General features: G+C 39.9%; 1 protein-coding gene across 3 annotated transcripts; it reads left to right on the top strand.

Annotated features, from left to right (window-relative positions):
* Positions 1 to 1600: 1600 nt before the first annotated feature.
* LOC114040363 (dual specificity protein phosphatase 22-like) lies at positions 1601 to 6351 on the top strand. Of its 3 annotated transcripts, none has more exons than XM_027858453.1 (3): positions 1601 to 1802; positions 3598 to 3670; positions 5262 to 5450. In XM_027858453.1, the coding sequence occupies exons 1-3, from the start codon at positions 1677 to 1679 to the stop codon at positions 5360 to 5362; spliced, it is 300 nt and encodes a 99-aa protein (XP_027714254.1). In that variant the 5' UTR covers positions 1601 to 1676; the 3' UTR covers positions 5363 to 5450. The 3 variants fall into 3 exon arrangements, 2 of the variants coding, with proteins under 2 accessions (XP_027714254.1, XP_027714255.1); XM_027858454.1 differs by lacking the exon at positions 5262 to 5450 and adding an exon at positions 5723 to 6351 and having other exon boundaries at positions 1602 to 1802; XR_003568775.1 differs by lacking the exons at positions 1601 to 1802; positions 3598 to 3670 and adding an exon at positions 5723 to 6351 and having other exon boundaries at positions 3798 to 5403.
* The last annotated feature ends 9959 nt before the right edge of the window (positions 6352 to 16310 follow it).

Raw genomic sequence — 16310 nt, 5'->3', positions numbered from 1 at the left:
AACAAAACGGCCAGCCTGGAAGGTCCATTTTGAGTAAATCCTCTGTGAAGAATATTTGGGAAAATTAAAAAAAAAAAGACAGGATGAAATGCCAGTCATGGAAGGGCTTCAGTTTCTAGCAGTGAAAGGAATAACCTGTACTAGTGAAAACACTGGTTCTTCAGAGCATTTTTATAGACTAAGCTGGCTACATTTAATTTGTAACGAACAATAGCTCTATCAATAAATGCCTTCAGAAACCAGATACATAGAAATAAAAGGAACGTTTTCAGAAGTGATTAAGGATGTTGTTTTTGGCATCAAAAATTCTTCAACTGGCAAATTCACTTCTGCTTTACTTTACATTTCATTCTTTCCTCCTGCATTTAAATGCTTTATGGTTCACGAACTGCTTAATAACAGAAGCCAAAGAAACAGAAGAGATTGAACAAATTAAGCTAAAATGTTGCTTATTAAATATCAATAAAAAATGGAGAAGCATCTCTGATTCTAATTCAAATCCCTTGGACAATAGAATTCTGTGTGTATATCAGTTCAGTAATGTGTTTGTGGGGCAAAATGAAGCTTATCTGCTTACTTTAAATCTTGGAGAGCAGGACTCATGTTGCTCCCTCCCCTTTGATTTGTTGTGTTACTGGATTGTTGGTATTAAATTGCATTTGGGGTAAAAGATTACTGCCAAATTTCAAGGGAAGTCTAAGCTATCAACAAGTATGTGAAAAAATGCTTCAAATCACTAATAATTAGAGAAATGCAAATTAAAGCAACTCTGAGGTTCTACGGATATCTATCAGACTAGACCAAAAAAAAAAAAAATGAAGAAATGACAGATGTTTGGAGGGGCGTGGAAAAACAGGCACACTGATGAACTGTTGGTAGAGTCAGTCCAGCCAATTGGTCCATTCCAAAGTGATTTGGAACTGGTTCTCTCAGAGTTACTAAACTATACCATATTCTTTGACCAGGCGATATACCACTACAAGATCTTTACCTCAGGGTGACCTAAGAAAGAGGAAAAAGATGCATATGTACAAAAATAGCAGCTATCTTTGTAGTAGCAAAGAACTGGAAACTAGCTAAAGGAGTGCCCATTTATTGGGGAATGAATGCCTTAAGAAACTATGGTATATGAATGTAATGGAATACCATTATTCTCTTAAGAAATGATAAAAGGGATGATTTCAGAGAAAACCTGAGAAGATTTGTATGAACTGATGCAAAGTGAAGTGAGCAAAATCAAGACTCCAATTTCTACAATACAGTTCTGCTGTCAACTTTGTAAAGACAAAAAATTTTGAAAGACTGATGAAGTCTGATTAATGCCATGACCAACCACAATTCTGGGGAACCACTAAGGAAGTGTTCTACCAACCTCCTGAGCGACTCAGAACACAGGAGACATATTTTTGGACGTGGCCAACATAGGAATTATTTTGCTTAATTGTGCATATTTGTCACAAAGGTTTCATTTTTACTTTTTTTTTTCCCAAGGGGGGAGATAAGAGGAAGACAAAATAAATGCTTATTAGTTGAAAAAAGTTAAAATTAAAAAAAAAATTCCCTTCATCAAAAAAAAAAAAATATTGCAGTTGGAACCCCACACAGACTCACTTGTCTCTTTGCTCTTCAGCCTGGCTGGTGTTTCCAGAAGTGTGACCTTGGTAGTTGCTTACATTATGACGATTACTGATTTTGGCTGGGAAGATGCATTACACATGGTTCGGGCAGGAAGGTCTTGTGCCAATCCCAACTTGGGCTTCCAGAAGCAGCTCCAGGAGTTTGAAAAGAATGAAGTTCACCAGGTAACCATGGGAGTTTTCTCTGTGTGTGTGTCGACTGAAGCCTCTGTTACAGGGCCTTCTGCTCTTAAAGCTCTGGAATCATATAATTCTAGAGCACCCTTTGTATGATTAATCATATAATTCTATAGGCCCCTTTGGCCATAGAGATCATCTCTTAACCCCACCCTTTCATTTTACAGATGAGGAAACCGAGGCTCAGACTTGGGGAAATGACTTGCCCAAAGGCTCACAGACAGTAGCAGTGACTGAACTAGCATGTGGTGTCCCTTTCCTGCCTGTCCTTTGCTCCTTCTCAATACACAGAGGGTATTTGGCTTATGGGCCCTGAGTGCTCTGACTCACATTCCAGCATGATAGGTTAAGACTTCTTTTAGTAACATTTCTGCTACAGTGGGCCTGTGGAGTAAAGAAGCCTTGCATGGAGGGTGGGGAGTGGGGCTACGTATGAGGTGAGCCTAGGAACAGAGAGGGTTACGGGAACAGAGAGTTTACAGGAACAGCCTTATTTGTCACATGGTATAGAGGATATTCTTGGACCCACTAGAAATGGAAAATCAGTTTATGAAATGGTATTCAGTGAGACCCCACAAGCATATTGACAGTTCTAGACATAGAAAAGCCCTTTTCTTGCAAGCTTATACTAGAGAACTTGGAGCCCAAACAGTTTTTGGCATTGAGCCATCAGCATTTCCACTCTATTTTGAATTTACAGGGAGGACGACTTGCAGAACATTTCTTTCTCCATTTGCTCCAGGTTTCTCAATTTTTTCCATCCTGTTCCAATCCCCAGGCATTATACATGCTCATTTTCTCACACTCAAGTCATTGACATTACTGCTTTATTTTGCTTTTTTCAATGACTTCCCTCTGAAACCTTTCAAAGATGATGATGATGATGATGCCTGTCAGCATGTTGTTGGAACAGAAGATGGTGTGGCTATTCATCATTCAGTCAGTCAACAGCTATCATGTGCTGAACTCTGAGGGTGCAAAAGAAGGCAAAAAAGATGGTCTCTGTCTCTCAAGGAGCTCGTCTTCTGGTGGGGAACACACCATTCAGACGATGATGTACATACAAAATATATACGGTGTAAATGGAAGGTGGTGATGGTGTTTATCCTTCACTTTTTACGTTTAAAAGAAAGGTGACCACAGAAGGAAGGAACTAGCCTCTGGGGGTCTTGGAAAGGCTTTTCGCAGGGGTGGTATATGAACTGAGTGGTGAGAACTACCAAGAGGCAGTGGTGAGGATGAGGAGTGAATTTTAGGCATTGGTGGAAAGGGCATGGTGGGATATGGAGGAACATCAAGGAAGCCAATGTGACCTGGCCAGTAAGTACATTGAGAGGAGTAAAGTATCCAAAAAGACTAGAAAGGCCGGAAGGGGGCAGGTTATGAAGGGCTTTAAAAAGCCGAACAGAGGATTTTATATTTGATCGGGAAGTAATAGGGAGCCATTGGAGTTTATTGAAGAGGGAGGCGACATGGTCAGACCTGTGTTTTAGGAAGATCACTTTGGCAGTGGAGTGGGGAGAAATAGATGTCAGAAGAGCAACCAGAAGGCCCTTGGGGTAGTCCAGTCTTGAGATGATGATGGCCTGCACCAGGGTGGTGGTTTTTATTTAACAAACATCTATTAAACCCTTACTACTGTGTGTAGAGAGCACTGCACATGCCTTCCTGTTGCTGTTTGAGAAAATCTAAACAATTTGGGCTGTTGGGTCCTCTGTGTGTGTGTGTGTGTGTGTGTGTGTGTGTGTGTGTGTGTGATGGTTTTGTTTCTGAACCCCCCCAGTTTCGGCAGTGGCTGAAAGACGAGTATGGAGAAAACCCTTTGAAGGATGCAGAAGAAGCCAAAAACATTCTGGGTAATTACAAAGAGCAAGCACGTGCAGAACCACCCCAGCACAATACCAGCGGGAGGCGGTGGAATAGCTTTTCGACTCTGCCATCACTAGCCTACAATAACTATACCACAGAGACATAACTCAACGGGATGCAGTCTTCTTCCTCTTCTTCTTCCTGCTTGTTTTTCATATTTTCTGTATGCACTGTGGTGTACTGGACCCCTTTGCAGTCCATGTGGTGGTGGGGTGATGGTGGTGGAGGTCTGGTAGTTGTGGTGGGGAAGGAATTGAGGGCTTCTCCTTACTGCATATATTCATTCTCTGGGCATCCTCTCCTTGCCCTGCAATTTCAGACTCTCCCCCAAGTGGCCCCAGCCTTAGCTTGCTTTGCAAAAAGGATACTGCTCAGTTACAGTACACTACCGTGGAGGGGAGGGGTGTGTGTATGCACACACACATGTGTGCCTGTTGTGTGTACACAAATGTGTGTCCTTGTATATATGATAATGATTATTATATATGTGTGTGTGTATATATATACATATATATGTGTGTATATATATATAATGCCACCAGTATTAGAATCATGAGTAGCCTTTTGTGGGTCCGGGCCTCTATGCAGAAGTATTTAAGCCATTCATTAACAAAACACTCTGGAAGAAAATAGCATTGTATATATGTGAGCTGACATTTAAAAGAACTCAAGGATATAAATTGGGGGACTGGAGGGAGCAGTGTTCTTCCCTGGGAGCCTGGTTTGGGGTGATTTGGGGGTTAATGCCAGAAGGAAATGGAATAATGAGAGAGAAGAGCATCAGTGGAAAGTGGTCCCTAGAGAAGGTTTGGTCTCCAGCTACCCTTGAGCCAGGGGCCCCTGGAGGCCAGGGTTTGTTCTGGGGGACTTTAGAGCTATCCTCCAGTCCTCCTGGCCTGGTCTAGGTGGTCTCCACATCTTTGTGCGAGGTCAGTGCACTTTTGAGTCAGGCTGCTCACTCTGCTGAGTTTTGCTGAATGTTGACTGTTAGATGTTGACCACAAGGCATCATCCTTGTCACCAGGACCACCTCAAAGGTTCCTTCATGCGTAGGTTTATTTTTCACCCTCACTCTGTAATAGGCTTCTCTCAGGATTCCTATGTGTCTGTAGGGATCTGTGTGTTGTGTCCAAAGAAAGAGTTTATTAAGCACCTGGACAGTGTTCATTAATAAATGCCTGAGCATTGATTAAGCACTTTTGTTTGTACTGTGGACTTGGGAGTTGACCTCAGCTACCTCATAGAAAGTGGTTGTTTTTTTTGTTTGGGCTTTGTTTTTTTTTTGTTTTTAAACTGATGAACCCAACCCATGAGTAGACACGTTCATTCTTTTTGGGAAGAGAAATGAAAGGACTTCAATGCCCACTCAAGCCATTTGAAAGTTTCTAACTTTGGCTTGAATAATGATGGTTCTGATAGGTCTGAACTTAAGTATTAAAGCAGAAGACAGCAGTATATGGGTGCAGATGTATAACCTCTGCCTTGTGTGCACTTGGGAGCAGCAGTAGGCATCATCTGCTGGGTGCTGCTGTCTTCCAGGGGGTCTCCACTCCCTTATGCCAACTCAGATTTTTTAAGCATGCAGAGCTCCGAGAATGAAAAAATGTGCCTGTCCTCTCCCTAAAAAGATGTTGCGACGCTGTTCTTCTGAATGCCACCACAAAAGAACCCCTGAATGAGAAGAGAAGTTATCCAGTGCATTGTAGGGTCTGTGTTCAAGGTGAGCCATTTGGGGACAGGGAAGAATGGAACACTGCATTTCTAGATAGAAGCTATTTGCCACAAGCAGTGGAAGAGAGAGATACTATTGATGCAGTTATAACTTTGCACTCCAAACAACAACAACAACAAAAACAAAAGCCCTGCCTTTTAAGAGCATTTTTGTCAAACCAAAAAGGAAATTTTATTTAAGTTAGAGTATTGAGTTGTTAGTTTCTAAGTACATAAATGTTTGTGTATGTTTTTGAATATCCAAATATCACGTGTAACCCAAAATGCCATTTTAAATAGTGATTGCCAGTAATACTCTTTCTCCACAGCAACAGCCGGAGTTCTGAAATATTTGACATTACTAAGAAGACTAGTGGACAGTTGAAGATGTCTGTTGGGAGTCATACTTTGCATACCTGTAATTTCTGAGCTTCCTCTCAGTGGTGTGGATTGTACTGCCAAAAAAACAAAAACAAAAAAACTGAAAATAAATAACCTGTGGCCATTTTTTAGATTTCCAGTTTTAAGTGTCTATTGATCTTGCTGAGGCTTCTATCTTTTTTGATTGAAATGGATGCTCTATCGTGACATGATGTATGCTTTTAGGAACTGGGGTTACTATTTGGCCAAAAGAAAATTATTTGCACACTAAAAAAATCACAGGATTTAAATTTGGATGATTTAGGAGGTGAGGGAGGAGACAACAATTCAGAGTATTAGATGTGTTTTCGCCATTCTAGCTTCTGGTATAATGCTGATTGTTTCTTAGACCTGATTTGAATGGAGAAGTTGGTGACCTTGGGGGGCTTTCATCCCGTGAGCTCTTTGGCACCTCAGAGGGGCACTGTGAAAAGCTTCTCACCCTGTTTGTATTTTATCCATAATGTATGTCATCAATGATGTGTGTTTAATCAAAGCTCCATGTTTTTATTAATAAAGACTACCTTTCCTAACTTTACCTCTGTACTATTTCTTCATTGAAGGAGAGTCATGTCTATTTTTACAGGTCAGACATTCCAGAATGGGATTCCAGTTGGTTTGGTTGTGACATCTTGGATTGCTGGTTTTTATGTTGTCCCTATTTCTATTATATCTCTTAGTATGGAATCTGTCTGAGCTGTGGGGTATGAATTAATTTCAACTTGGAGTGGAATCCATGGAAGGAATGGAAGGAATCAGAATCTTCAGTATGCAAAGGGATAGCTTAGGCTCCCAGAGTTGAGTCATTTAGTATAGGTGAGCAGTAGTTGCTGAAATAATCCTCCTCGTTCACAGTTTAGACCATGCCACTCCCCTGCTCTATAACAGTTGTTGGCTCGGCTCTCCATTTCCCATAGAATAAAATAAAAACACCTTGACTAGGCATTTAATGCCTTCTATAGCCTGACTGGTGCAGCTAGGTGGGACAGTGGATAGAGTGTTGGGCCTGAAGTCAGCAACATGACTCTTCCTGAGTTCAAAGCCTCAGACGCTAGCAGTGTGACCCTGGGCAAGTAACTTAATCTTGTTTGCCTCAGTTTTCTCACCTGTAAAATGAGCTGGGCAAGGAAATGTTAAAGCAGTTCAGTATCTTTGCCAAGAAAATCCCAAATGGTGAAAAATAAATTATAAGCTCCTTTACAGCAGAAATTGTCACTTTTCATCCTCATATCCCTAGTTCCTTGTGGAACTCAGAATGTACTCTGGCTTGCCATCATGATCGTTCCCATTCTATGTGATGCTATTAAAATGTCAAAAGGTGCCCCCCAAAGCTATGTTTTCCCTTCACTTGGGGCTGCAAGGACATTCAGTGCCTGATTTCCTCTCCTGGCACTCTGAGGGTCTACATGGTCACTATATCCAAGGCAGGTGAGGCCAGGAACTGATGGATTTGGGCCCGTGGACTCTAGGTGGCAGGCTTGATTGCTGAATAGAAACTTGTTCTCACTTTCCCCTGAACTCACGGGACTGTAATCCATGGGAAAACCGGCTCATCCAGTGAAATGGAAGGAGATTGGGAATATGCTGATAGGGATGGCACCTAACAGCTCCTCAAGGTGCATTTCTCAAAAAACAAACCCCCAAACAGCTCCCTAGTAAATTTTGAAATGCTGCTGGTTTAGGTTCCCCAAAGGTATGCTTGGAGCAGCATAGATAACGATAGTGATTCTATCCACATGCGTAGTATCCACCCTATGCATCTCCCCAGCCACCACAGCATTTGGGGCAGACAGAACCTGGTTTTATGTGGGGGGTGGAGAGAAGGGGGAAGCCATCAAATTCAAGTTCAAATTTATAGGCAAACTTTAAAAAATATATATGGATATGTTTGCTTGGGGAAAGGTGGCATTATCAAAGCACCTGATAAGTTTGGTGATAGATCAAGGTGTCATCACTTCCAACATGTTTATTTGTCTTCTGCATGTGGATGTTGTCATGTAGGCAGCTGCTTGTTAATTTAATTAAAATGTGGTCCCTGGCTTAGTCATGGTTCTGTCCCTGCTAGTCCCAACTTGAAATTAAGTGTCATCTATTGGGATCAATCACTTGCCCTGTTTCCTTCACATGTTTCACTCCAGTACATATTCTTTGGTCTCTGCTGAGCTTTTCTCTCTGCTTGTATGTGAAATATTAGGAAAGAGGCACTAGGGACTCAGTAGTGTTTATTGGGAAGAATGTTGCTGGGGAGTTAAGTTATTGTAAGTTAATCTAAAGCTGGCCCAGGCTTATTGTCCCGGAACTGTAGCACTGTGAATGATTCTGAGGTTACAGACCCAGAAGAACAGCATAAACATTAGCGTGGCTGTGGAAACTGGAGACCTGTGTTTGGGACTGGCCCCCCTTATTCCTCACATGTAAGAGTCTACTTCACAGACCATCATAAATGAACCCCTTTCTCAGAAAAGCAGTATAGTGTGATGAATAGAAAGTTAGCCAGAGAGACCCAAGTTCAAGTCCCAAATCTGAATGTATTGGCTGTGTGACTTAGGCAAGTGATGTAACCTTTGTGTGGCCTAATAACTCTAACAGCAGTTCTTAACTTGGGGGACCATGACATTTGTTTGTTTTTTTTGAACAATTTTGATAACTGTGTCTCGCTATAATTGGTTTCTTTTTAAACTTATGTATTTTATGCATTTAAAAATATTACACTAAGAAAGGGGTCCATAGAATTCAACAGATTGCCATGAGTCCATGACACATGGAACTATGCCCAAAGGGCTATAAAACTGTGTATACCCTTTGACCCAGCAATACCACTTCTAGATCTATATTCCAGAGAGATCATACAACTGGGAAAAGGACCCACATGTACAAAAGTATTTATAGCAGCTCTTTTTGTGGTGACCAAGAATTGGAAATGGAGGGGATGCCCATCAGTTAGGGAATGGCTGAACAAGTTGTGATATATGAATGTAATGGAATGCTATTGTGCTATAAGAAATGATGAGTAGGCAGACTTCAGAAAAACCTGGAAAGACTTATGTGAACTGATCCTGAGTAAAATGAGCAGAACTAGGAGAACATTGTATACAGTAACAGCCACAATGTTCGATGACTAACTTTGATAGACTTATCTTTTCTTAGCAATGCAAGAATCCAAGACAACTCTAAAGGACTCGTGATGGAAAATGCTGTCTACATCCAGAAAAAGAACTATGGAGTCTGAATGCAGATCAAAGCATATTATTTGCACTCTCTCTTTCTTTTTTTTTTGTGTGTGTGTTTCTTCTTTCTCATAGTTTCTGTCATTGGTTCTAATTCTTTACAACATGACTAATGTGAAAATAGGTTCAATGTGGCAGTATATGTAGCGCCTATATCACATTGCATGCCATCTTGGGGTTGGGGAAGGGGAGAGATGGGGAGACAATTTGGAACTCAAAATCTTATGGAAGTGAATGTTGAAAACTAAAAATAAATAATTAAAAAAAAAACTGCTACCCTGAGATGGTAAGTTGCAGGAAGGATATGGACCAGCCTTAGTAGAGGCAATTTCTCCTGTGAGTTCCCTCTAACAAGTGGTTCTGAGAGTATGCTCTGAGTTCTCTCTGAGAGTCCCCCAAGACCCTTTCTGGGGGGTTATGGAGTCAAAACTATTTTCATAATAATATGTTATTTGCCTATTAAGATACTCCTTCCTTTTCCAACTATATACCTGTGTGAAGCCCAATTTTCTACATAGACTTCAATCAAAACAATTTATTGCAACAGGTCTAATAAAGAAGCAAATATGAGATTCCAGCTGTCTTCTATTAAGCCAGACATTTAAAATATTTGCAAAAATATATGAAACAGTGTCACTTTTCTCTATTTTTTATTTGGAAAAGTCATTTTTCATTAAAAAAAATATGTTGACATGTAATGGGTTTATTGTTATTTTAAATGAATTAAACATTAAAAAAAATTTTAACTTCTACTGTGGTAAATATCGATAGATATAACCCTTCTCTCTTCTCTTTTTTGTTTCTCTTTATTTCTTTTTCCTTTCTTCTAAGGATTCTAAGAGGTAAAGATAAGGAAGGGGTGTATTCCAGAAATAGAAAAGGCCCTATGCAAAGGCATGGAGGGAGGAGATAGAATATTGAGTGCAGAGAACAACTTGAATTAGAGTTATTTTTGTCCTTAACTCATTCTTCTCTACTAGAGCATAAGCTCCTTGAGTACAGGGACTGTATCATTTTAAACATTTAAAAAAATTTAACTTTTACTGTGGTATGTATCTATAGATAAAACCCTTCTGTCCTCTCCTTTTTCTTCTTTCCTCCTCCCTCCCTCTCTCTGTCTTTGTTTCTGTCTGTCTGTCTCATTTTTTTCTCTCCTTATTTCTCTTTCCTTCTAAGGATTCTAAGAGGTAGAGATAAGGAAAGGGTTCCTTGTATATATATAGTGAGTACTTGATACAGTGTTCATTGAATTGAATGGGGATTGATCTAAGGAAGCTCCTGAGGTTTCTTGCAGATCTCTAATTCTGAGTCCATAAATAGGATCTCATTTGGGACATCTGCATTTACCTACCCTCAAAACTTCACAGGACTCTTCAGTTAGGCATTACATAAAGTCAGTCCTGTAAAAGAACTTAAGAGATTGCCTTGTTAGGTGCCCTAATTTTACCATTGAGAAAATGAATACATTGTGTCAATATGAAACCTGTCTAAGGTCAGAGGCTCAAGTAGTTACTGGCAGAGCAGGGACTTAGACTCGACTCCAGTGGCTTTCTTTTTTTTCAATATTTTTAGCTCAATATTCCATTTATTAAAAATTCTTTTTTTCTGGTTAATAGTTTTAATTGTACATGATCTTAGGCGTACAGTTTTCACTATTTAACATTTTGTATAACATCAGTTACAACACACAAGATTTTTCAAATGAGACAATACTTATTAAACTAGCTAGTTTACATCATTACGAAGCTTTACCTGAAAAATACCTTAAGTAAAATAAAACATTCGCTTTACCAGTTCCCTCTGATTTAAAAAAATATATATATGAATAGAAATATACATTTTAATTTAAAAAAATCAAGACAATGGTTAAATAAGTACTGATTAATCAGTTACACTTGAAAATTTTATAACCTACACGTGAGTGCACAATAGATAAAAGTCTGCAAATTATTAATACAAAATTGCAGTACTCAGATGAACTGACCTGCTGTCAATTTTTTTTCCCTCTATGAACTGGAGGTAATTTTCTACATGCTATTAAGTGTCCAGTCTTTAAAAACATCTGTAGCATTTCCACATAGTAACGTGAAGAATATGAAGATCTGGAGAGAGGGGGTGGGGGAGCTAATCCTTCTCAGTCATTATTTGGTGAGAATTATGAAAGAGTAAAGAAAAAGAAAACCACTGTCATCAAAATTTAAAAATTAAAATTCCATTTTATTATGTTATATTAAGATCTGATCTCAATAACATGCACAGGGAAAGTGTGTGTGTGTGTGTGTGTTTAAGACAGTCAGTGTGGTTTGGTAGAAAGTTCAATGGACCAGCAACTAAGAGACTTTGATTTTAGACTGGAATCAGTTGCTAATAACATTGTTTCACCCAGGCAAGTCATTTTAGCCCTCATACCTCAGTTTCTTTTTTTTTTATGATTTTTTTGGGGGGAGTTAGGCAATGGGGTTAAGTGACTTGCCCAGGGTCACACAGCTAGTGTTATGTGTCTGAGGTCAAATTTGAACTCGTCCTTCTGAATCCAGGACCAGTGTTCTATCGACTGCACCACCTAGCTGCCGCCATGCCTCAGTTTCTTCATCTGTAAAAGAGGGGGACTAGCCTTGATGGTCCCTAAGCTTTCTCCTAGGACTAACATGGTACAACTCTGTACTTTTGAATGAAGTCATAGTACCCAGTAACTTTTTTTTTTTAAACTTCAAAGTCATCCTTGGCGTTTAACATGTCATGTTTACAATGTTTAGATTAATTTACAACAAGCTTTACATGTGTTTCCACAGCCACATCCACATAAGCCCACTTGTACTCACTGCACTAAAGAATCTGTTTTTAAAGGGTTACCCTTTATATACCCACATCTAGACCACAAAAATAGGGAACAGATTGAGAATCAAAACTCTGTGATCCCACATTGGATGACTCCTCCCATCCTGACGCAGAGTTATTAATAATCTTATTGAGAATAAGCTTTCAACATGCTTGTATTTATATCCTTAACAAGAAATCACCAAGACTTCAGAAGGAAGTTCCTCTTCCCTTTCCTTTTAATGTTCAGGGAAAGGGAGAAATGGAGAAACCAGATTCCTAGGGGTCTTAGAGTTGGGTGGGGTTTAGGTGTGATTGTCTTCTTTTACATGATAGCCTCCTTTAAGTGTGGCCCACCCTCAGAAGTAAGGAAGATATGGAGAGGAGGGCAGTGTGGTTTTATGGCTCATCAGAAGTGAGCTGAGAGCTTGAGAAGCTTCAAGTATTGGAAATATTTTGTTACAAAGGTCTAAATGGTCAGAACTATTGACTCTTGGCCCCATATTTTTCTAGGCCCTTCAGGAGAGGTTATAAGATGGGACTACAACACAGGGATAGAATTATTTCAACTGTATTTTACCCAGGGCCAGAATTAGGCATCTGTTCCACTGCACAGGAATAACCAACTTATATAAACAGACAAGGCACTTTTGCAGCTGCCTGTTCCGTGACTGTCTCCAAGGGACAAGAATTCACTGATTGGCAGACAAACAGCTGCGAGTTCGGGGTTATAGTTCTAACTCGTCATGCAAGTTTCAGATCATGAAGATTTAATGGTATGCACTTGCAAAACTACCTGCTTTTTCTGAAGTTTCTAGTTTAATTATTATAGGCACATCTCTAGCATTTGTTTTAGCAGGTGTCTGAGATTATTGGACAATTCTCAGTCTTTGTGTGGTGCCCAGCTATTTGCTAAAAAACCTATTAAGTAGAAAAGGCACATTTTGAGGGTAGGATCCTAGATTAATTTGGGGGGGGGGCACTTTTTAAGCTTTTCTATTTTGTTCAGTTGTTTCAGTCATGTTTGATTGTTTGTGACCCCATTTGGTGTTTTCTTGGCAGAGATACTGGGGTGGTTTGCCATTTCCTTCTCCAGCTCATTTTACAGATTATGAAATTGAGGCAAACTGGGTTAAGTGATTTGCCCAGGGTTACACAGCTAATAAGTGTCTGAGGCCAGATATGACGTTAGTTCTTTCTGACTCCAGCCCCTGTGCTCTATCCACTGCTCTACCTAGCTGCTGCTAAGCTATTCTATACATTGTCCAAATTTAAGAAATTTAAGAAATTCTTTCCTCAGATGAACTTTCCCCCAGTTCAGCACATAATGATTAAGTGCTGGCTGTGGCTGAGGCCCAGTGCTAGGTGCTAGACTACAGAAACTGGGGCAGTGTGGTGCAGTGGAAATTGTTGGCCTTGGAATCAAGAGACTATGTCTGACTACATATGTGACTTTAGTTGAGTCATTTTTTTTCTGTCTAGGCCTCAATTTCCTTATCTGTAAAATGGAATTGAACTAGGTGATCTCTAAATTCCCATCTACCTCTAAATGTGCAATCCTGTCATTTTACAATCCCTTCACGGGTAAATCTAGTGTATGTGACCAAAGAAGCATGGGACAGTTTTCAGAAATATGTCACGTTACTATTTGTTTACCCATTGTTCCAAGTGTCCGCTAATGACTGATAAATAAATGCTTGTTGGCCCCTTGACTTTATTTGTATAGTGTTGAAGTTCCCCATGAACTGGATAACTTGTATAGAAGGACATTGGGACTCATGGGATTATAACTCTAGAGTTGGAAGGGACCATTGGTATGAGCTAGTCTCTCCCTCATTTAACAGATAAAGAAACTGAGTCCCAGGGATATTAGGTGACACTAGCTCACACAAGGTAGTACCATGTTGCTTTCAATCTTGTCTGGGGTCTGTCTTCCCTGGAAAATAGGGGTCACCATCTTACTCATTGAATCCCCTTCAGTGCTACTTGTGCGGCCTCTGAAAATTTGCCAGGCTGTAAGTTCTGACTGGAGATGCACAGCTGGGTTCTTTTGGGAAACAGGTTTTCCTCTTTTTTCCTGGGCCGTGAAGTGTCCCCACTCCTTGGAGCAAATATTCTTGGGAGGGAAAAAAATCAAAAGTCAAGTATGTGCTTGGCTTAGGTGATAGGGAACTATGGCCTAAAAGACGCTCAGCTTCCTTGCTAAAGGAATGAGTGGTACACAGCTGTTCTTGAACTGGGTCTGCTGATGTGTGTGATGCTTCTTAAATTTACTATTACCTCTGCTGTAGAGAACCTAGAAATGGAACACGCACCATCAGGCCTTTGGCTGCCTGGCCCCTACCCCTTTCATTTTCATCATCATGAACTTTTGAATGAATACAAATCCAAAAACCACACAAACTTTGACCACTGGCATGATAAGCATGTGCACATACGAGTAGACTATCCTGTGATCCTGTGGCAGATTCAGTATTAGGTTCATTCAATGAGTATTTCTCAAGCACTTCACTGCTAGATGCTGCCAAGAATTTTTTTTGAAAAAGTATAAGTCCTTCCCTAAAGTAGCTTGCAGTCCAGTCAGGGAGACGGTTATAAGCAAATGAGACATGGAACTAGCAATTCAGTATGTGATTGTATAGAAATGAAAGGCAGAAAGTTTGGAGGATCCAGGAGCACTCTCTGAGTGCAGGAGTAGGGGGAGAGACCTTCATAGATGAGGCAGAAATTCTGTTGGGCCTTGAAAGGTAATTAGTTTTTGGACCATGGAAGGAAAAGAGAGATGAGGGCCTTCTAGGCAGAGGAAGTAGCCTGGACAAAGGCACAGAGGCAAGAATGAGTGAAATGTTTAGTGGTCAGTGAATAGACAGTTTGACTGGAGCCAGAGGATATATGGGGTGAGATTGGGAAAGAGGAATAATGGAAAATAGTGAAGGTAAGTGGAGGGTCTTCCATATCAGAGTGGGGAGTTTGGATTTTATCTTGTAGACAGTAGGGAACTACTGAAGGCTTTTTTAGGAATCAATCAGCCAACATGACAAGGTGGACAGAACACTGGGCCTGGAGTCAGGAAGAACTGAGTTCAAATCTTGGTCAAACCACTTAACCTCTGTTTGCTTCATTTCTTCCTGTAATGTAATTCTTTCTGTAAATGAGGATACCAATAGCACCTACCTCCTAGGATTGTTGTGAGGATAAAGGGACATAATATTTCTAAAGTGCTTAGCACTTTATATAGCACATAGTAGTGTGCTACATAAACACTGTTGTTATTAATTATTTATTAAGGGCCTACTAGGTGCTGTGCTAGATGTGGGAGATAAAAAAGTAAAAATAAAATGGTCCCTGCCCTCAAGGGGTTTATATTCTATCAGAGAAAACATATACATAAATTTATACGAAATGTAGAAGTCAAATACATAGATACATTCAAAGTAATTTCAGGGAGAAGGAGGATACATTATCAACTCAGGATTATGAAAGGCCTCATGTAGAAAGTGGCTTGTAAGTTGAGTCTTAAAGAAAGTCAGGGAATCTAAGAGTTAGGGAAGAGTGACATTTTCAGAATAATAATTATAGTTAGTATTTATGTGGCACAGTGGTTAGAGTGTTAGACCTAGAGAGAAGATGACTCGGTTTCTTGAGTTCAAATCTGGCCTCAGACACTTACTAGCTGTGTGACTCTGGTCAAGTCACTCAACCCTGTTTGCCTCAGTTTTCTCATCTGTCAAATGAGCTGGAGAAGGAAATGGCAAACCACTCTAGTGTCTTTGCCAAGAAAACCCCAAGTGGGGTCATGAAGAGTAAGACACAACTGAAATGACTCAGCAACAACAAAATCCTATGGAAGAGGAATTCCGAAAGAACTGGAAAGAACCCCGGCTCATCTAATCCAAACAGTATTTGGAATGAGAATCCCAGATTGGTCATCCAGCTTTTACTTAGAGGTCTCCAGTGAAGAGGACCCATTATCCCACAAGGCAGTCCATTCATTCGATTTTTGAGTAGTTCTAAGGTTTTACTTACATAGTATCAAAAACTGGTAAAGCAGGTAGACAGCCATAGTGGATAGAAATCTGGATTTGGAGTCAGGAAAACCTCGTTTCAAATCTTGACTTTAACACTAGCTGTGTCACCCTGGGCAAAACACTTAACCTCTCTGACGTGTTTCCTCAAGTCATGACAAGTGAACAAGTTTCCTCATCTATAAAATGGGGATAAGTTAAAGCATCTACCTCATAGGGTTTTTGTGAGACTCAAATGGGATTTTACATATATATTATATATACATATAGACACACATATATACATATGTGTATATGTGTGGGTATATGTTTATATATACATTATATATATACATATATACATATACATACATACACACACACACACACACACACACACATATATATATATATATATATATATATACATGAATATATTTATATCTCAA

The sequence above is a fragment of the Vombatus ursinus genome, unplaced genomic scaffold (genome assembly GCF_900497805.2).
Source record: "Vombatus ursinus unplaced genomic scaffold, bare-nosed wombat genome assembly UNPS02013006.1, whole genome shotgun sequence".
NCBI classification, from domain to species: Eukaryota; Metazoa; Chordata; class Mammalia; order Diprotodontia; family Vombatidae; genus Vombatus; species Vombatus ursinus.
The sequence above is the reverse complement of the archived record's forward strand: the minus strand, read 5'-3'. Positions and strand labels throughout refer to the sequence as shown.

Excerpts from the sequence above, each read along its gene's own strand:
- LOC114040363 (XM_027858453.1), top strand. The coding sequence starts at position 1,677 with ATGACGATTACTGATTTTGGCTGGGAAGATGCATTACACATGGTTCGG. Across the intron at positions 1,803-3,597 it reads AAAAGAATGAAGTTCACCAG|TTTCGGCAGTGGCTGAAAGA; the intron begins GTAACCATGGGA and ends GAACCCCCCCAG. Across the intron at positions 3,671-5,261 it reads AGAAGCCAAAAACATTCTGG|CATGCAGAGCTCCGAGAATG; the intron begins GTAATTACAAAG and ends AGATTTTTTAAG.